The following is a 21,348-nucleotide window of genomic DNA, read 5'->3' as shown; positions in this document are numbered from 1 at the left end:
TCTATTACTGAAGTTTTATCAGCATAGTAAACCAATTAATCACTCAGTTGCTTGGACTCATTTGACCCTGTGTGTTTTTTTGTTTAAATACTTAGAGGACTGCATCAGTAAGTAGCTTTTCAATACCCTAATCCCAAATGTGTAAATTTTAGTTCTGGTAGTCCAAGAAACTTAGCTTTATCAATGTGTCTCATTTATCAGAAATTTGCAATAAATGTGTTTAGTATTCTTATTCATCACAGTGGCTTATTGTGAGCTTCCACCCTATCAGAGCCTATACAGAATAGAGCACCCCTAATGTTGTGGTATCTTTAGTCTTAAGATTTGCTTTGTACTGTATCCGAAAGATAAAACTAAAGTTTATATGTGAGCCCCACTTTCCTGATGATCTATATCAATAGTTGTCTTAGTAAAGGGCTTCACCAGTTCCTTGATGGGATCTATTAGGAAAAACAGTTCGAGTTTGCATGTAGAGAGTAGAACGTTAGATGAATATGTTTGCACGTGTTTATACTGTATGTACCTGTGTATGTGTGTGTATGTATTACATACTTGACAGCCTGCTGTTTGTGTGTATTTGTAATGAAAGGCTAATTGCCTTTCAGAACTGAGCATAACAGTAATTTTTTTGGCAAGAAATATGAATGCCATCTCAGTCAGTGTTGTTTCTGATACTATGATGCATGGAGGGTGGAAAGACAGCATTTCTTTAACAGCTAAACTAAGACATGCCTCATTTTGGCACAGGGGCTCATTTGTGCTTCACTCTGTCAGCAGCCCTTGTCATAATCCTAACATAGGCCTGACATAATCGCTGTACCTAATATGTCATATCTGTATTTAAAAGGTGGCATGTAAGTTATCATTAGAAAACTAATAACTCACTGATGATTAACATTTTTGCATGATGTATGTAGTGGATGTGTATACAAAATTCTAAATATGCACCAGAATTATATTCTTAAAATGTGTTTGGCATGTAATGCATAAGCACAGACTGCCTTAGACAAAGCCTCGTCTTCAGGCAGACAATGAAGATACATGTTCGGTAAATAAAACTATCAAGTCAAGTGCAGGAGGAGATAGCATGGCGTCTATGCCCAACAGGAGAGAAGCTTGGTCTGGTTTTACTTTTTGAAAAATACATTGCAGATGTATTTACTTGTATATAAAGATGGGGGCTGAACCTCAAATGATAAGCAATTGAATCAAATGGTAATATACAATACTACTGTATTGTAAGATGGTATAGAGTGGAGGTCCTCTCTAAAAACTAATGACACACTAGTGATTAATCTCATTGTGAAATGTATGTATTAATACTATCTGAGGAGATAGGGATACATAATGATATTATGCTTTAAAGTCTGTGGCCAAATAGGGAGAAACAAGCTTCCTTCCAGATAGGAGACAAGGCCTCTATTTGTCTCCTATGTAAATTAAGCATGGCGCAATCAAAACAGTGGAAGCCCTATTTACGTACAGGGGGATGGGAAGACCAGAGGAAAGGAAAAACAGCATGAGGTCATCCTGCCTCTTAAAACAAAGTAATTGAACTTTGAAAGATATAAGCAAAGAAAGAAGCCATCTTTAGCATCCATCACTAGACAGACACAAGGGAACAGAGCTCTTGTAAGCTAAGAAAGATGGGTCCTTCAGTGAAGGAGGGAGATAGATTTGAAGTCCCTGGGAATTGAATATAGGTGAGAAACCTCATTAGGCAAAGATCTTTCACCCAGGAAGACAAGGGGAAGCTAGCCCCTTGTGGTTCTGTGGAAGGTCCTGACTGAGAGGAAGTCAGCCATGGCTGGGGAAAAAGGAAGACTGGTGAGAGAAACCATCTTGAACAAATCCTGTACTTTGCTAGCTTAAGTTTGAGACTTTTTGATTCGTTTGTAACACTTTATAACATTATTCCTTTTTCTTGGCACCAGTTAGCCTATGTCCTATTGTAAATAAATTTGTTTTATTTTTACTATAAGCCAATTCAGTACTGTGTTTAAAGGGAAAGGTGTATTTACTCCAGTTAAGTTAATAAGCTGTCATGTGCTTTTGTGTCATTAGAGGAACAAATAAACCTTATATTTTTCTGAACTGTCCAAGAGAGGGCTGGACATTAGAGCACACAGTTTGGGGAACAATTAGGATTGGGAGTGTATTGGGATCACCCTGCAAATATTAACCGAGGCTGGCAGAAAGCCACATAGGGGTGACCGGCGTGTTGCAGGCAGGCTGCTAGGGTCAGAGTTGCAGGACCAGAGCTGCAGATATACATAGGCGCTGAGGGCATGACCTGCATGTTGTTGCTGACCGTGAATGTCATGGCTTGGAGTTACAGTAGCAAAGCATTTGAGGCACCCAGGGTTACAGGGCAGGTGGTTACTCAACCCCTCGCTATTCTGGATTGCATCCTGAACCCTGCGACGCTCATACAATTGGGATTTTTGTACTCAATAGAAGTAGTACAAACACTGGACTAAGTTCTACTCTCTGACACACTGGTATACTCTTCTGTATCAAATAAGGAACTTTCGCTATTCAAAATTATACTGGTATTAGAGTCTAAATCAGTAGTGTGACTTAAGCATATCCTTTAGGGACCATATCCTAGAGGTGAGAGGAAAGTCCATTCCTTTTTAATCCATGTGTTTTCTGCCAACAAGGTGCCATTTTTAGTAGTGCACAGTCGCTTACATCACTGGATTGAGACCACCTTTTTTTAATATAGGCTTCTGAATATTGAATACAAACTTTCAGTCACTATCAGCCTGGGCTGGATTCAAATTAGCAGCTTAAAAGTGAGGTGGTTTGTATTCTGATAATTTTAAGAGCCATTCAGTCCCCCAGTAAAGCACTGTTACTATACACAGACTGAATTATTAACAGTTTTTACACTATGGTGCATCAAGGATATAAAGATAACAGGGGAATCTTAAAAAATAAAAATAAAATTGAGTTGTTACCCACATTACTTACTACTTACCTATTATTTCAAAAAGTAAACTGCACAGTATAGCTTGTCAAAATTTTCCACAATGTCTAGTAATTCACTTTGGAAGTTTAAACCTATTAAACATATTTTTGCATTTTATCTATTCTTTTTGGTAAGGCTTCTTTTAATTCATTTGTGGAAACACATTGAGTGAGATGAAAAAATCAAGACCATTATAAGCAATAGTTTGGTACCTACACAGTGTGATAGTCTATTCAGTCCTCATCATAAAATGAAGTGACTTTTGTTATTCTGTGCCTTGCTTTGCTTTTTTTTTTTTTTTTTTTTCCCTTTTAGGCCTACTGTGTAACAGAACCTGGAGCAGGCTCTGATGTGGCTGGTATAAAAACGAGAGCTGAGAGGAAAGGAGATGAATATGTCATTAATGGTCAAAAGATGTGGATCACCAATGGTGGCAAAGCTAACTGGTACATTAACTGCTTATTAATTGGCTTTACGGTTTCAATTACTTTGTGTTCAGCCCTTCACCATGTTTTATATATAACAGAAAATTTCCTCTGACTAAGATAAGTATTAGGCTCTCTTTTTTATGATCCCTGTTCTAAATCTTCATGTTCATTACATTCTATTTTGAGCTGTGATCAATATATCACTACAGAATTTTGCAGCTAACAGTGCACACTTTAGTGCCCCACAAGATCTACTAAGGAAGCCACCAGATAACAAAACTACTGAAAATTTGTTTGATAGCAGCATGATTTAAAAGCCAATTAATTCTACCTATTTTTAAAGGGAGGAAAAGTTCAGAGAATGACTTACTTGCACAGTACTCAAAAGAACTTGTCTTATTATTCATTACTCTGCCTTGATTGTATACATGGTCACTGAGCGTAGTTTTCTTCTAGCCACATATACAACTATACGACACGTGTCACTTCCCACACAGATGGTTATAAAAAAAAGTTACATTTGTGTGGTGTCTTAAAGAGAATACTTTCCGAGCTATCCCCAAATCTAGATGTTGTTACCTTGAAGTCTGAAAAGAGCATTTTTTTTAGAAGTACCGTTCTCTCATCCTGACCTAGTTAATATCCTGTACAACCTGCTTCAAAGAAATTTGCTTAATGGTTCAAGATCTTTAAGGAGGAACCATTTAATACCACCTAGCATATATCTTATGTCATCAATGAATACTACAGGAGGTGACTTACCAAATTTGTTTCATTTTTCTTTTAGAAATGAGCTGCAACTTAGACCTAGAAGAATAAAATTAGTCCCTTCCATGAGACTAAAGGTTTTCACACAATCACCTCCTCCCCTAATCCTTGATCTGCTGTGAAATGACCCATTTCTGCAATAGCTTTTTCATAACCTTCCTAAAGATAGTAACTAATATAATAAAAAATCACATTGCAATATGAGGAAACGGTTCTTTGTATCAGTTGTTTTGTGTAATTTTGTTGGCACTTCCAATACACCCACCACTATGGTATGTAAGTGCCTCAGTAGAAATATTTCCAATTTAAAGCAGGCTGTCTGTTGTTCATGTCATCTGCCAGAAGAAAAGAACTTAATGCCTCCTTTTAAGAATCTCTTGATAGGGTTAATGTAATATGGTAGTTAATATCTATCTTAAAAAAAACTTGTAACTGTTTATCTCTTAATCATGAAGACAGGTTTGAGTCACTCAAGTTACTGTGTGTTTGCACTAGGTATTTTTTGTTAGCTCGTTCCAGTCCTGATCTGAAAGCCCCTGCCAGCAAAGCCTTTACTGGATTTATTGTGGAAGCAGACAGCCCTGGAATCCAAATTGGAAGAAAGGTGGGGTGTATATGCATAGATATTTATAAGAGTGCTAGTTAGGTACTAGGAATTGCACTTTTCAAAAACAGTAATGATACTATTAATATGAATGCTTTTTAACATATTAGGTATACAACATAATTGTGCCTAGCACAAGAAAACATTTTTGTACTCATTGCTATTTCTATATTGTGACTCATTTTTAAAGATGTTTGAAATAAATTAGTGGTGACTTACTAGGTCTATCATATTAGTATTATGGGTTTATTTCAAGTCAACATGAGGCTTGGTCACCTGGATGGTTTTAAAAAAAAAAAAAGCCTGATTTGATCTTGTTTACACTGGTGTAACTCTATAAATAACCATGGAGTTACACCACTGCACATAAGAAATATGTGAAATCAGAATTGCACCTAAGACCAACTTTTCTTGTAATCAGAGGACTGACTTTCTTTTGACTGCTGATCTGTGTGTGTGTGCGCACGCGCGCAAGGAAGCATGACTGATGGGAGTAAGGAAGGAGCAGCTTATCTGCAAAACCGCACACCTTGAATTCTGTCTGAAAAGATTTTACCTATTGTTTCAAGTAACACCTAACTATTGAAAATGAAAAATTACTTATCCTCTATATTTTACTGTTGTGTATTTGACATAACTACATGTATAGTCAATTTCATTGGATCCTCTGCATAGAGAGCCAATCTCTTTTTCCTGTTTGTGTGGGTGTTTAAAAGTAGCATGGAAAGGGAAAAATGTGATTACACACCCACAAAAATTGTGAAGGGGAAGGGGGAGAAGGGGAATGACTCATGGGCCAGTGTAGTGCCTGAAATCATTTTGCCAACTTGATGGGTAACTTTGAAATGTCCATTTATTTAGAAGAAGAACGTATGTCTCTCCTTTCCTTTCCTGACTCCCAGCCATGGCTGTTCTGCCACTTGAACAGCACCAGTATATTCAACAGGTGGAGCCATGCTGCAGATCAAATTTGTTGTTTTACATTGTGGAGCGGTATCATAAATTCTGTTTACTGATTGGTCTATTTCTTGGGGGTGATCAAAGGGACTCTGTCATATCAACTTAAACCTATTTATTTATATATAAATTAAACCTATTGAAATTTATATATTTGTATTTTCTCAAATAAATCCAAAATTAAAACAACCTTGTACAAAACAAACTTCAATAGAAATATTTTTGACTTTATAACATTTCAGTAGAATCTATTTCTGAAAGAACAGTTTCTCTCAAAGAGCTTGTCACTAAAATGTTTTATTGCTAGTGCTTGAAACTGCTTTAGAAAATGGCTGTAAGCAAAAGGTGAAACTAGCGATTTTTCATTGTACTTAGAAAAATAAAGGGAATAAAAAGCATAAGGAAAAGAATGATTGATTTTTTTTTTTAAAAAAAATCATTGTTTTAATGAACTCCTTGAGTGTTTTTAGCATAAGTAAAGAAATTGTTTTTGGTTGCTTGTTTATCAACCAGAAGTAACTCTTCAAGGTTAAAACCACCAAATGCAGTCAGGGCAGTTGTTTAAATTTTTGCTCTCAAGAGAGCTAATCTGTCTTTTGTTTAAAAATATGGTTTATAAAACAAAGGGCAGGAATGCACACAGTGGTTAATTGCGATGCAAATAGGTATTTGCATATGGAGTTACTCAATATGCATGTCTGAGTGCTCTGTGGCTGCATCTGGTGTGTTTAACTTTGAAAACTTGGTTGAAAAAATCTGTTTCAATTTCTTTTCAAGTAAATCAAAATTTAGAAAACATGTCATGCCATGGAAGTATTCAGTTCCAGTTATACCTTTTGTAAACTTCTTTTTCAGGAGATGAATATGGGTCAGCGCTGCTCAGATACAAGAGGTATTGTCTTTGAAGATGTGAGAGTGCCCAAAGAAAATGTTCTAAGTGCTGAGGGAGTTGGTTTTAAAATTGCTATGGGAGCTTTTGATAAAACCAGACCTCCAGTAAGTAGCAGCAATAAGGTGCATTTTTAATAAAGCAAACAAAAAAACTTAAGGTAAAAGTGGAGAATTCAGATTTTACTATGTACTGTATTTGAACTATACAGGTAGCAGCAGGTGCTGTTGGGCTAGCACAGAGAGCATTGGATGAAGCTACTAGGTATGCTTTGGAAAGAAAAACCTTTGGAAAACCAATTATAGAGGTAAGTTACGCAAAAAGTTACAAGCCACAGTTTTGTAGCATGTGTTGTTAAGATACTCTATTTTCATGGGACTACTTTATAGTATCTGTCTGCTCTCACTCTGCTTTTTCAAATGGAAAGGTAGAGTTGAGCACTCCATATAAAACCATAAATAAAGCTAACCAGGTACTAACTCCAGAAACTTTTAAAGAATGAATTGGTAAATGGTAAGTTATTTCAAAGCAATGTGCTGGGGCTGAATTATATCAGCCAGATACTTCAGTTTCCTTACTTATTGGGCAGACAGCTGCAGGGGAGAGAAGACGTGATACCAACTTTTCTTTTTGATGTAAAGCAGGATACAGACCGCATTAATAATGTAGCTAAACGGTGCAGTTCAAAGCTAAATTTTGTAATTAAATAGGTTTTTAATTTTTAATTACCGTATATACTCAATTATAAGCCAGTTTGTTTATAAGCTGATCCCCCCTCCCCCCCAAGATGGATAAGTAAAAATGGAAAATGTTTATGACCCATTCATAAGCTGACCCTATAATTCAGGGGTTGGCAAACTTTGGCTCCCAGGCCATCAGGATAAGCTGCTGGCAGGCCGAGATGCTTTATTTACCTTGAGCGTCCGCAGGCACGGAGGTAAACCTAAGTAAACAAAGTGTCCTGGCACTCCAGCTGCTTACCCTGATGGGCTGGGACAGCAACTGGTGGGGAAGTTTTTTGGGGGGGAGAAGCTGGGGGTCAGGAGAGTAACTCCTGTGACCACCGCCCACATGACCCACCCCTAGCCCGGGACCCCCACAGTCTCCCCATCCCTTCCCACCTTATCTGGGGAGAGCCAGGGGAGGATGTCTCTGGCCTGGCTGGAGCTGCTCTGGCAGGTCAGGCGGTGTGGCCGCAGCCTATTCCAGCAGGCTGGGCCGGGCGGTGCGGCTGCAGCCTGCCTGCTTCGGAGGCTGCAGGGAGAGCAGCGTGGCTAGAAGCGGAGAGACTCTGGCCCCGCCTCTTCCCTTCTGGCTCTGCTGGCTGTACTGCCTCTCCTTGCTTCCTCTGTTGGGGGGAGAGGCTGTGTCCCACTTCTCCCCTCTCTGTATACCCGTTCATAAGCCGACCCCCTTCTCTGATGCTTCCCTTTTTTACTAAAAAAAATTCAGCTTTTGGAAGAGTATATATCGTACTTGGAACTATGCCCCAAGTTATAGGTGTGAGATTCTGCCATTCCCCATCCCATAGCATATCTCTGAACAGAATTAATTCCATATGCTGCTTTGCCCACAATATTAAAGAAGCTACATTGTTTCTTTTGTATTCACTGTAGAATCACAACTAGGCAATATTAACCTGCTTTTATTTTAACAATCCTAGCACCAAGCAGTGTCCTTCATGCTGGCTGAAATGGCAATGAAAGTGGAACTAGCTAGACTGGCTTACCAAAGGGCTGCTTGGGAGGTTGATGCTGGTCACAGAAATACTTACTTCGCGTCCATTGCAAAGGCATTTGCTGGTGACGTTGCAAACCAAATAGCTTCAGATGCAGTCCAGATTTTTGGAGGAAATGGATTTAATAGTGAATATCCTGTAGAAAAACTAATGAGAGATGCCAAAATCTATCAGGTAAGTAAAACAAATAACTAAAATATTACTATAGGGATTGTATTATTTCTACAAAATGAGCTAGTGGTTGCTTGCTTTTAAAATAGACTACTAAATGAAATTTGAAAAGCTGCCTTCTCCCTCCCCACCTCACTTTTTTGTGTGTGCAGGTTTTGCTTTGCACCTCTGGAGGTAGGATGCATCTTCTAGTAGACTGGGGAAGGAGGATAGCTTTGTGACTGGCCTAGAAGGCAGCTTGGGACTTGCAGTGCCAAGGAACCCTTCTGTTTTGTCCTCCCACACCATCCAAAGGCACAGAATCTCCCTTATCTCCATCACTGAACTTGTTTTAGCCAGGGTTAGGCAGCATGTCGTAGTAGCGCTTCATTCACTCTGTTGCCCCCATTTTGGAGGGAGCTGGGATGATGGATTGGAAAAAGCAGTTCTGAGCTACCCAAGGAGTGAGGAAGGGGAGGATATTTGGCTTTGAGAGGCAAAGTAGCTTCCTAAATCAATGATGAGCCTTGGCATGTATTATCTGAAACTAAAGTTGATGACTGTCACTACTCCTTTTTAGCTCTTAGAATTACTCTTGAGACCTGAGAGAGGTGCTACTTGTGCCTTCAGTTTTTAGAGCACTCTCATATTATGTGGATATTTTTATTGTGGCACTTGAGTGTCTCTTTCCAAGTAAGAGCCATCTTTCTAAATGCTGTCTTAAGTCTGAGCACAGAAATGTTGGCATAGCAAGCCTGCATGTAGGCTAAAACACCATTCTTAAACTTGGCTTAAACATGCTTTGTCCTGACCCCACACTACATGGCCAGTACTTAAGTAGCCTGAATTAGTTTTAATCAAACATTCTCAGCCCAATTCAGATAACTCTTAAACTAAGCCACAACATAAAGGGCTGTGTAGTAAAAGGAAGGCTGCCGCTGTTAGCACTTTGTTGGTATAGCAGGTGTCCAATGTTATCTTAGTAAGCTCCTCTGCAATGCTACTGTGGAAGTTCAGTGAGGCTCAAGTTCACAGCAGGGAGCACCTGCTTAGGCACGGTAAGAGGAAGCTGAGACTGAAAGGAAAGAAACCAAAATTGTAGAGAAGAATATAGACTTTAATCCCCCACTTCAGTCTGTTTGTTCTTAAACAGTTTTTAAGGAAACTGAAATTATACAAAAGAAAAGGAGTACTTGTGGCACTTTAGAGACTAACCAATTTATTTGAGCCTAAGCTTTCGTGAGCTACAGCTCACTTCATCGGATGCATTCAGTGACCACTGAATGCATCCGATGAAGTGAGCTATAGCTTACGAAAGCTTAGGCTCAAATAAATTGGTTAGTCTCTAAAGTGCCACAAGTACTCCTTTTCTTTTGCGAATACAGACTAACATGGCTGAAATTATACAAAACAGTTAATATAAATAATCAAATCTACAGACTATTTTAAAAGTCTTTCTGAAGTGGGGATTGAATTTTCTTCTTCCTTACACGATGATCCACTATACTTGCCTGGTGCAATACTGGTGGTAATCCTCACCCATTTGCTAAATCACATAGACAGAAAGGAGGGACCCATAATAGCAGCATTTTATGATTACTTAAACAAAAAGCCACTTCAAGTACTCAGAGTACTGCACATCAGGGAACCAGCTCAAGATAAGCACAACTATGGCTTTGCATTCCCCAAGTTTAGCTGTGGCGCACACAGGCAGCCAAGGATTGGGGCCCAGATCTTGTTCCAGTTCCATATGTGTGTGTGTGTGTTTCCTTTGTCAGTGAATCTATAAATAGTGTTATGGGACCATTTACTGGAGGGAAACAGGAAAGAAATCTGAAACCCCAGCCCAATTACACAAGTCTCAGACAAAACATCCTTCCTTCCAGTTCTTTACCTTCTCTACAGAAAAGCTCAGTCCACTCAAGCTCTGTCCCAGTACCTTCTCTGGTCTCTGAGTGTACCCCTTCAGGTTCAGACCTTGTGCTTTTACCTGTCCTGGGGTGTAATCCCACAATTTTCCCACTCTTAGACGGGGCCGTGGGCTACTGTACCTTGTGATGCCCTGTGTATAAGCTATGCTTACCCTGCAGGTCTGACTGGGTTTAACGGTTCTTCCCTTTGGTAGTCTGTGACCAGTGGTGAATATTGTGACCAGACAGTTTGTTAAAAACCAAGTATTGTTTATTTCTCACAGTAGGAACAAAGCATAAAAGAACAAGGATTTTAAAACAAATTATAATCTACCCATATATCTGTCTTACCTGAGAGAACATCTTACCATCCTCTGTTTATAACCTAAGCAGGCCAACAGCACCCCAGCAGGTGCCTATGTCATTGTGGTTTTCCCAAACAGCTCCCCAGTCCTTTTATAAACTGATATTGACCTTTTGATCTTCTTGTGTTCCCAAGTCTTTTTCTGTCTAGCATTGTCTCTTAACAATCACAAAGTGCCTACCAAACAGTGACTTATTTTGAGTCATTGTTTTCCTTCCTACCCAACATATTCATACAGTAAACATTGCCAATAACTAGGGAAACATACAGTATTAATAGAATAGATCCATGTCCATCGCAAGCTCTTCAAATATTTTTACTGTGTTACTAGGATGCCTTGGGTTTGTAAAACTGTTTTAGGTTGTCATCTTTATAAATGGCCTATTACGTTTCAAAGTAATATCTTTTTATATCAATCATAATATTTATATGAGAAATCTATCCAGATGTTTGATTTGATGCTTCCTAAAGAGATCCGATTCTAGACGCTCATTTCATAGAAAGGTTCAGAGGGAATTAAGGTGCTGTTCTTCTTCGAGTAGATGCAACTGTGTATTCCACTTAGGTGTGTGCTTGTGCCCAATGCATCAGAGCCAGAGCATTTTGCCTAGCGTTAGTGGATAGAGGGACAGCGCTTGCACCTTGTGGTCATAGCCCCTCCTCTGGCTAATTTGAGGCAGCATTGCCCTAGCCCCCTAAGTTCCTTTTTACCACCTCTGACTGGAGTTGGAGCTCTGTGTGGTCTTAACTTCACAAGCTCTCACTATTGTAGAGTATTTTTTTTTCCTAGTTGTTAGGAGTATCCTTAGTGTTAGTTAGATTCACGTTAGTTGTATTTAGTTAAGTATTCCCCTGAGATGCCCTCACCAGGGTTTAAACATTGTCAGTCATGTGGGGGAGCGATTCCCAACAACAGTCTCCACATGTGGTGCTTGGGTGAAGCCCACATCAAGGAGCAGTATTCAGTCTGTAGATCGTTCACAAAGTGGACTCCGATGTCTAGGGATCTTCGCCTAAAGAAGCACCTACTTGAACAGGCCATCCTTCGACACTGAGGCTCTCGTAGGATTGGAAGTCACCCTCTAGTTCTGAGAATGCTGGTGTTCCAGGCTCTAGAGCAGGCGCCTCTCCGAAGAGATGGGGGAGCTGTTCCCCGTTGGGTGCACCAAGGAAAAGATTGCATAAGACCATTCCAGGTCTCCTGGGGATTCTTCTGCCTCCCCGAGGAAGAGCACAGGGTTAGTGCTGGCACGCAGAATGGTGCAGGTGCCTCTAACCCAGCATTTCTCAAATGCGGCCACCAGGGGCTTTTCTTTCAGCCACAGCCTCCTGGGCTGTGATTCAGGGGGGAAGCAGTGACCCCTCTCTCAGGGCCACCAGCGGGGGTTGGGCCATGCCCCCCTCCAGAGACACAAATGTTGGAGGTGCAGGCAGCTGGTGAATTCCCCACTTTCCCAAGGGTGGGGTGACAGGCTTCAGCCTTCATCCACGTGGTGGCAGGCTCACCACCCACACCATCATCCCTAGGCCCCACAGCCTCCCTGCCCACTTCCCCATCCAGGGCTTAATTTGTCCCAGGACTTGCTGGGGCTGAGTAAGTCTGCTGTGAAGAGTGATATTAACAAACATACAGATATCACTTTTCCCAGCAGCAGACTTACTATCTAGTAAGTTATTTTTTTAAAAGGCAACCAAAAAAGCAAAAGAAACAACAACAACAAAAAGACAAGAACATGCAAAGCACCTTATTTGTTTCTATTCTGTTTAGGTCCAGTGAAGAACAGAGACCACTGTACATTTTTTTTTTTTTTTTTAATTACTGAGTCTGGGGGGAAAAAAACCTACATAAATGCATTACAATGATTTGGACCTGTTTCATGAATATTTATTTGTTTTTCCTAAAGTTAATTATTTTAGGAAAAATTGTCAACATGGCCACCAGCAAGAGTTGGTGGCTGCACTCTGAGGCCACCAAAAAGTTAGTTGTGAGAACCCCTGATCTAACCTCTCCCTGGTGCCGAGTAGGGAGGTAGAAATCCTGTACCATCAACTCTGGTTCTGGCTCCAGAGCATCCATTGAGTCCAGTATGGACAAGGGCGATGCCAACACTGATTGACTGTTTCCATGTTGACAGCTACAGATCACCTCAGCCTTTCCATCCCGACCTCTCCCTTGGTCTAGGACATTGCCAGGGCTGCATCATTTATAGCCGCATTGGCTGCATGGGCCGCTGAACCCTTGGGTCTGTTGGCATCACACCCCGATGTTCCTCTTCCACAATCTATAGAAGCAGGGCCAGCACCAGGTTCAGTGCAAGGGACCTCCTTGGCACTGGAAAACTCCTCAGCACCATTGCATTTGGCACTGCCAACATTACTGTGGCAGTTCTCACCACCCTCCACTTCAGCACAGTCACCTGCTTCAGTAATGCCACTGACTTCAGGGTCAACACTCCTTCCAGCACCAGCGAACTCTGTGCTGGTGATATTGCTTCATTCATTGGTGCCAGTCCCTGCCTCATTCTGGGCAACGAATGAGTCAGACTGGCTACTTGCTCCCTCAGGATTGGCTCCACCTTTATACCTGAAACCCAAGGCTTCTCGGCACTGAGGTCGGGATCTTCCTCCTCCTGCCCTCCATCACCTGACCCACATTGGGGACCATTTATGGAGTACTATGGGCACCAGGAGTGGCACTTGTCTTTCAGTTGGCAGAGGGGCCCCTGGCCTGGTGCCTTCTGGCCATTAATGCCACGAATAAGGATAGGGCCTCCATGGAATCTGTGGGACACTCCTCGGTTGCCGAGGGCACACTCCTCAGCTCGCTCTAAGGTGAGGTTGCTGGGCAGATCAGTGGCATGAACTGTTGACCCACTTGCAGGTTCAGGCACCAGTGATCCTTCCCCTTCTGGAGCCCATGGAGCTGCTCATCCAGCTCCATCAGTGTAGAAACGGGAGCCAGCCTTGGTGCAGTTAACTGCCTCCTCTGTGTCCCTGGATGATTCAGCAGTGCCTGGTTCTTCATCTCCAATACCAGAGGATTTCAAGGCTTATTGTGACCTTTTGTGGTGTGTGGCTGCTTTCCTGGTCATTCAGGTGGAGAACCTGTAGGAGAACAACCATAAGTTAGTGGATCTCCTGCTGCCATCTGCTCCTGAGAGAACACTCATCCCTCTAATGATGCACTCCTAGAGCCTGTAAAGGTTCCCTGGAGCATCCTGGCTTTGGTACTGCCTACTGCAAAGCACATGGAGGAACAGTATTTCATCCCAGTTGCAGTGATTTGAGGGCTTTTACTCCCATCCAGCCCCAAATTCCCTAGTTGTAACAGCTGTGAACAATAGACCCTAAAAGCGCAGGTAGAAGTCTACTCCTAAGGATAGGCACTCCAAAAGGATGGATTTAAACCACCTCCTCCCTGCAAATGCGGATTGCGACCCAGCAGGCATTGTTCACGTACAACTTTGTAAATTGAACAGCTATGTCTTAGTTTGAGGACCAGCTGCCTGAAACCTTCAGAGAAGAATTTTGGGCATTTATCAGCGAAGGCTGTTTAGTGGCCAAGACATTGCAGTCCATGCTGGATGCCATGGACGCTTCGGCCAGAGTTTATGGCCTCTGTGGTGACTATGAGAAGAACGTCCTGGCTGCTGAATTCAGGCATTGCTCCCAACATGTAGAAGGCCATAGAAGATTTGCCCTTTGATGGCTGGGTGTTGTTTTCATACAAGCTGGATGAGACCTTGCCATCCTTCAAGGATTCTAAGGCTACCTACGTTCCTGAGGGGTGTATACACCAACAGTGCAGAGGCACCACTTCAGTGATTAACCACAGCAACAACATCATCTGCAGCGCACCTTTGGGCAACCTTTTGCTCCCTTGAGACAGTGGGATTACCCCAGAAAGGATTATAGATCCCGGAGAAGGAGGCAGTCGAGTCCAGGGTTTGACCCATTGACACACCTCTTGCTGGTGTCCCCCAAGCGCCCATTTTGACTCTGCTAGCCGATCACTTGCCCTGGGTCCAGAATCATCTTGTGGACCATCTCAGCAGGAATTTTCCCCTGAACCACAAGTGGTCTCTAAAGTCCTATGTTCTGCAAGTCATCTTTGCAGTGTGGGGCATCCCAATGATTGACCTGTTCGCTACAAGGGACAACTGGAAATGCCGTCTCCTCTGCTTTCAGGGTGGCCTCAAGGACACCTTCCATCTCATTCAGCAATTGGTTCTCCTGCATGCTTTTCCTCTGATCCTGATCATTCCACAGGTCATCCTCAAGCTGAAAGCAGATCAGGCCACGCTCATCCTCATTGCCCTGGAACGGCCGAGGCAGTGCTGGTTTTCCGACCTTCTTGCACTGTCACTTCAGTCTCCTGTTTTCCTTCCTCTCTATCCTGACCTGCTCATGCAGAATCACGGTCGCACTTTGCATCTGGCACTCCACTCCCTCCCTGCATCTTATGATGTGGCTGCTCTGTGGTTGAATGAGGAGGAAGAGTGATGTTCTGTAGCTGTTCAATAGGACCTACTCAGTAGTATAAAACCCTCTACCAGGATGGCCTATCGGCAAAGTGGAAGCGTTTTTCAATGTGGTCATTGGCTTGTGGAGTTCAGCTGACACTAGCTAGTATCCAAGACATCTTGGACTATTCGCTACGTCTTCAGTTATCAGGCTTACACTTAGCTAGTTGAGGGTGTATCTGGCAGCAATCTCAGCCTTTCAGACACTCATTCATGGAAGATTGGTGTTTTTCCAAAGGCATGGTGAAAAGATTCTTCAAGGGAATCCTTCATCTTCACCTGCTGATGCAGGAACTGTTTCCCTTGTGGGATGTTACCACAGTTTTAGTGACTCTTATGGGACCTCAGTTCAAGCCTCTGGCATCCTGCCCCTGTCCTCTCATTTAAAAAAAAACAAAAAACTGCCTTCCTCGTGGCAATACCATCTTCGAGGAAAATGTGTGAATTGCAGGCGGAACCTGCCTGTGATGGCAGAGCCTCCTTACATGCAATTCTCCAAAGACAAAGTGACATTTCGGCTGCACCCAAAGTTTGTGTCTCAAGTGGTCTCTGTTTCATTTAAACTAGGCAGTATATTTGCTTGTGTTTTTTCCTAAACAGCATTCATCTCCAGAGGAGCAGCATCTTCACACACTGACTATGTCTGACCTTTTATCTAGACAGGACTACACCCTTTCAGGCTTTGCCTCCTCTGTTTGTGTGGTCTGCAGGCAGTATGAAGGGGCAGGCAGTTTCCTCACAGATGATCTCTAAGTGGATAAGTTCCAGCATCATGACTACATATGAAATTGCTTTGGCTATGCTTCCTCTATGGCAGTGGTTCTCAAACTTTTGTACTGGTGACCCCTTTCACACAAGAAGCCTCTGAGTGCAACTGCCCCCTTTATAAATTAAAAAAAATGTTTTTATACATTTAACTCCATTATAAATGCTGGATGCAAAGTGGGGTTTGGGGTGGAGGCTGACAGCTTGCGACCCCGCATGTAATAACCTTGCGACCCCGAGGGGTCCCGACTCCCAGTTTGAGAACCCCTGCTCTATGGGGTGTGATCTCATCCTCAGCTCGCAATCTACATCAATAGCATCCTTAAGTGACATCTCAGTATTGGATATTTGCGGGGCTGCCATATGGTTGTTGATACATACATTAAAAACCATTGTGCCATTACCCTGGCATCCAGAGCAGATGCAAACTTTGGGAAGGTGGTACTGCAGTCCTTGTTTAAATAAACTTGGAGCCCCAGCCCTACAGGTACTGCTTGTGAGTCACCTAAGTGGAATAACCAGCTGCATTTACTCAAAGGATAAACGGTTACTTACTGTAACTGTAGTTCTTTTGAGACGTGATGCAGATGTGTATTCCACAACCCACCTTCTGTCCCCTCTGCATAGGCATCTAGTTTCTGGGCATTTGGTGCAAAGAAACTAAGGGGGGAGTCAGGGTGGCAATACCTCAATAGCCAGCGATGGGACTATGGCCACAAAGTGCGAATGCCACCCCTCTAGAGGTACTGCTAGACAAAATTTTCCAGTTCTGGTGCACTGCACTGGGTGTGCGCACACACCTAAGTGGAATACATATCTGCATTACGTCTCAAAGAACCACAGTTGCCGCAAGTAACAGTTTCATGTCTTAAGTGTCCAGAGCCTTTTCGTTCTATAATTGCCTTGTAAGTATTTTTATTATTTAAATCTTTCTCCCAGAAACTTGGATTTATTATTGTTGATTTTGTTATCAATTTTCTTTGGGACTCAACGAATGGTAAATGATTTTTATTTAGAAGAAAAAATCTGAGTAGGTCTCCAAATTTTCTACATTCATCTTCTCTGAACCTTATTGATTTTGATTAATCTTTTTTATAATTATGATGGATAATGTCTGTGTTTATATTTAAGAATTTTTAAAATTCTTATTGATTTTAAATTTTCACCATTGCGGGAAATTATGGGGAGGTCAGACAATTATTTAATGACAGTAGACGTTGAGATTCAAAAGGTTAAAGCTTTATAAACCGTTAATACATAAATTGTTAATATCACATGTCAAAATAAACAAAAGTAAATATCCGTAAGTCAAGAAATTGTATCTGTTTTACTGTTTATTTGCTTGTCCATTTGTAAAACACTAATTTTAAATCGCTGGATTTTGACTGATAAATTCTCAAGCAGTGTTTTTCCTACTTGTCTGTCTGTACATTTCAGTTATTTTTGTTAGAAATATATTTTTGTCAGTTTGTGCATGGTGAAAGCGATGTTTACTGACATTTACGGATAAAAATCTAATCCTTCCAAGCCTAGTTACGATTATCCCCATTAATCTCTCTGCAGGAGTTATATTTGTGATACATCAGCTAATTATCTAAGGAATTAAAGAGAAGAGAGCCGCAAAATATTTTCTTTTGCGGTTTTGATTGGTCTCCTGTTATTGACATTTGTAGCAGTGTTTCATTATTAAACTTCCTTTAAGAATAATAAATAGAAAATATATATTTGCTGAATTGATTGCAACATTCTTCTGAAGTCTGGACTGAAGAATTTTCATTCTTCAGACATTGCTCATTGGTCGCATGTTTTGGGGTGATTCTAATTTCCTTCAATATTCCATCTAACCATACTTCTCTAGTTCTGGTTTCTATTACTCATCTTTTGGGAAGCTTATGGAAAAGGATAATCCACAGTGTTGCCTCATCTGTCTGTAAAGAGTCTTTAAATGCCTTACTGTGTTTCACCCACTGTCACTTTAAATAAGTATCCCAACCTCTGAAAGAGTTTGTTTTATTCCAGATTTATACCATCCTCCCATTTCTGATGCATGATACCTCACATGTCTCTTGCCCTTGATTACTTTTTGCACTTTGTCTGCCCTACTGTATCACTGCCTGATGACAGACAGCATGTGCTCTTGGCCATATGCATCATCTGCAAAAACTTTTTGTTTCCCATTGGTTCTTTTTTTGTTCCATTTCTGTACTTGATTTCATTCAATATTTCACACATTCTTCCATAGACTGTTCTGATAAAGTTATTTCCCCCTTTCTTGTTCTCAATTTAGTCCCAATTACAAATCTAAGTAACAGTGACCATAATCTTATTTAGAAGCTCCCTCTGTACAACTTCAAAAATAACCTTTGAGCTTAAAGTGCCCAAAATTCTTAAGAATCTGAAGCTTCTTGTTCTAGCTTTCAAACATGGGGTGCTAACAGAACTCTTTTTTGTGATAGTCCTTAACGAGACTTGTAGGTCTTTTGTTGCTCAGATAATGCTTTGCAGTTATATACTGCCTTCCTTCTGGGAATCTTGAAACACCTGGTGGTGAACATAATTATCCCTATTATGCAGTTGGAGAAACTGAGGCTGTGAGACCTTGACCAAATCTATACAAGTCTTTAGAAAAGTTAGGAACGGAAATCTTAACTCATCCTGTACTTTAACCACTGAATCATACTTCCTGTCTCCCATCATGCCTCTCTGTTTTTGTGTACTGCCAAAAAGCATAAAGACCAAAATCCTGATTTTATCCTAGCACAAAGAACTTCATAGTAAATGTTTTGTTCTGTTGTCAGTACATGGACTAGAACAGAGGCGTGATTTGAGCAACAGGAGAAAAGGAGAGAGAGAGAACACAGTGCCAGAGAAGATACAAAGATGTGGGCTCAGAGATGAAAGCACACAGGATTACTGGGTGGGGTGGGGCATTGCAAACATGAGAAAATGGAGAGAGAAACAACAAAAGAAGTTCAGAAAGTAAGGGGGGAATTGACCATGAAAGGTTTAGGTAAAGAGAACAACACTGCTTTACATACTTGTGAGGCTTCTAATATTTTGTATGTTGCATTGAAACTGATCTTGCTATATTTTTAAAAAGCTTTTTAAAACAGGCAATGTAACACAATAATGTAATGGTATCATAATTCTTTTCAGATCTACGAAGGAACAGCTCAGATCCAAAGGCTGATCATAGCACGTGAACATGTTGGCAAGTTTAAAAGTTAAGGAAAAGCATTGATGTTGGCTGTCGATGCCTTCATAAAGGAAACGAGGGCTTTAATCTTTTTCTTGAATGCAGTTTAAAAAGAAAAAAATAAGAACCTTTCCTTCACACTTTTGTATTATGTACTTTTTTCCCCTTCTGTCCCAATACAAATTTGGTATTTTCTAAAGCATATCTTTGGCTTCCAATATGGTATTGCGTTTTTTTTTCAATTACACATTTTTTTTCTCCTTATAAGGGTCCAAACTTGCACACATTGGAGTACATTGTCATTTCATCATTGAATTCAGTAGGAGCAGACTTGGACCTAAGCAAAGAAAAAATATCTAAATCTTTAATAAAAAAGCTATTACTCTGTTTCCTCAGAGATCATGTTCTGCTTCATATGGTCTCCAAATCAGTAGGTTTCAATTTCTTCTGTGTACTTACAGCTTTGAGTTCTAGAAACTTGCACTTTCAGAATATTTAAAATTAAGTATAGGTGAATGTTTAGACCCTGCTAAATTTATAATACTATGTTCTGACATCAAAACAGGGATTATTGTTTTAGGAAAATAATATCACAGCAGCTGAATTATCATTTTATTTTACTTGTAAATTGTCTACACATGTATGAGCAAAATCTGTTTTTGTTTACAAAGGCATAGCATAATATGAAATTTGGTTTAATTGTGCACCACCTTTCATCTTCTTCATCTGAAACCAGTGCTGATGACATTTTTCTTTTATTTTGCCTATGCGGATGCATGGATTTTTCCTGCTGTGCCTTAAAAAAAAGCTATCCTACAGTGTACATTAAAAAAACCAAAACAAAAAAAACCCTCATTCTCTTCTCTCTCTCCTTCCTAAAATAAGACTTCTTTTTATGGACAAATATTATGAACAACTTTTGGTAACTAATGCTATGTGCAATAGTAGTTTCATTAACTACATATTTTTATAGCAGAAAAACTGAACAATGACCATTCAGATTCGGATTTATTTTAATTTCTTTGAACTGCACGCATTCAAAATCACCAGGGTTACTGTGCCACATTTTTGGTTATAGTATCCCTATTAAACGTAACTATTACCTCAGACTCAAGTATGATGATTGATAGAAGCAGTAAATCACACAATGCAAAGTTTTTCTTGTCAAGTTTAGTAGTAAATGATTGAAAAGTTGTTTCTCTTGTTCATAGTTCTGAATTGCAATAATAAAAAACTACTTATTCTCAGGAAACAGATGTGCGCTACTCATTTTTATTTTCAAATGGGGACCAAACTCCTTCTAACAGACTACAGTAGAAATTGTATAACACAGGGGCGTATGATTGGTAATAGGATACTGAGCTTGTGACATTTTAAGTTACGTGTTCAAATCAGGTCCAGCTCAGAATTAGACCATTCATTTTTAGTCAATCTTTGTGAATGAGTTCATAATTATACTTCAGTTCCTATCTGGTCATTATCCATTATCCATGCACTCCTGCAATGGACCATCTCAGTCGAGGCCGGGGGTTGAATAGCTTAGCCATGGAAATCTTGCTCATAACTCACCTCTTCCAGATTATCACTGATACTTAATGGGGGTTGAGGAGGGGAAGTTTACACTGATACTGTGCATGCTATGTATCTGTTTGGGGGAATCTAACTAACCTCAGTATTACTTGAAACAGCAGTCAGTATCCAGCCACTGGAAGTGAACAAGTATCATGTCAGTTTCCAGGACTGTCAATCTTTCATGAGAACTAAATTCACATTTCAAGTTTTATTCTCTCTTCTGTTTCCTAATTGAGGGTGAATCACTTTGTAGTGGGAGGCTTTTGTCTAAACTTATTGAAATAAGTATTTAAGGTGCCACGAGACATAAATTTTATTTTGGAGTAATACTAGCAAAATGCTAATCCTCGTAGAAGTCTTGCTGAAGGAAAACAGAAGTGCTTGTGCACATGAAAGCAGAACCATAACCACTATGGAGCCTACATGAAGGAAGCCTGCACCTGGCATCTATTCTTGGAAAAAAAAACATGCCCTTGAAAGAACTTTATTTTTCATATTGTGATTCTGCTC

General features: G+C 40.6%; 1 protein-coding gene across 1 annotated transcript in view; it reads left to right on the top strand.

Annotated features, from left to right (window-relative positions):
• The window catches only part of ACADM (acyl-CoA dehydrogenase medium chain), a 38,284-nt gene extending 17,766 nt beyond the window's left edge, over window positions 1–20,518 (top strand). Inside the window, exons 7-12 of the mRNA XM_084637354.1 lie at window positions 3,290–3,420; window positions 4,666–4,774; window positions 6,587–6,727; window positions 6,832–6,927; window positions 8,284–8,532; window positions 19,227–20,518. Coding sequence (XP_084493480.1) covers window positions 3,290–3,420; window positions 4,666–4,774; window positions 6,587–6,727; window positions 6,832–6,927; window positions 8,284–8,532; window positions 19,227–19,298 — 798 coding nt within the window. The 3' untranslated portion in view covers window positions 19,299–20,518. The remainder of the gene's footprint in view (window positions 1–3,289; window positions 3,421–4,665; window positions 4,775–6,586; window positions 6,728–6,831; window positions 6,928–8,283; window positions 8,533–19,226) is intronic.
• The last annotated feature ends 830 nt before the right edge of the window (window positions 20,519–21,348 follow it).

The sequence above is a fragment of the Lepidochelys olivacea genome (genome assembly GCF_965140295.1).
Source record: "Lepidochelys olivacea isolate rLepOli2 genome assembly, chromosome: 8".
Lineage (NCBI taxonomy): Eukaryota > Metazoa > Chordata > Testudines > Cheloniidae > Lepidochelys > Lepidochelys olivacea.
The sequence above is the reverse complement of the archived record's forward strand: the minus strand, read 5'-3'. Positions and strand labels throughout refer to the sequence as shown.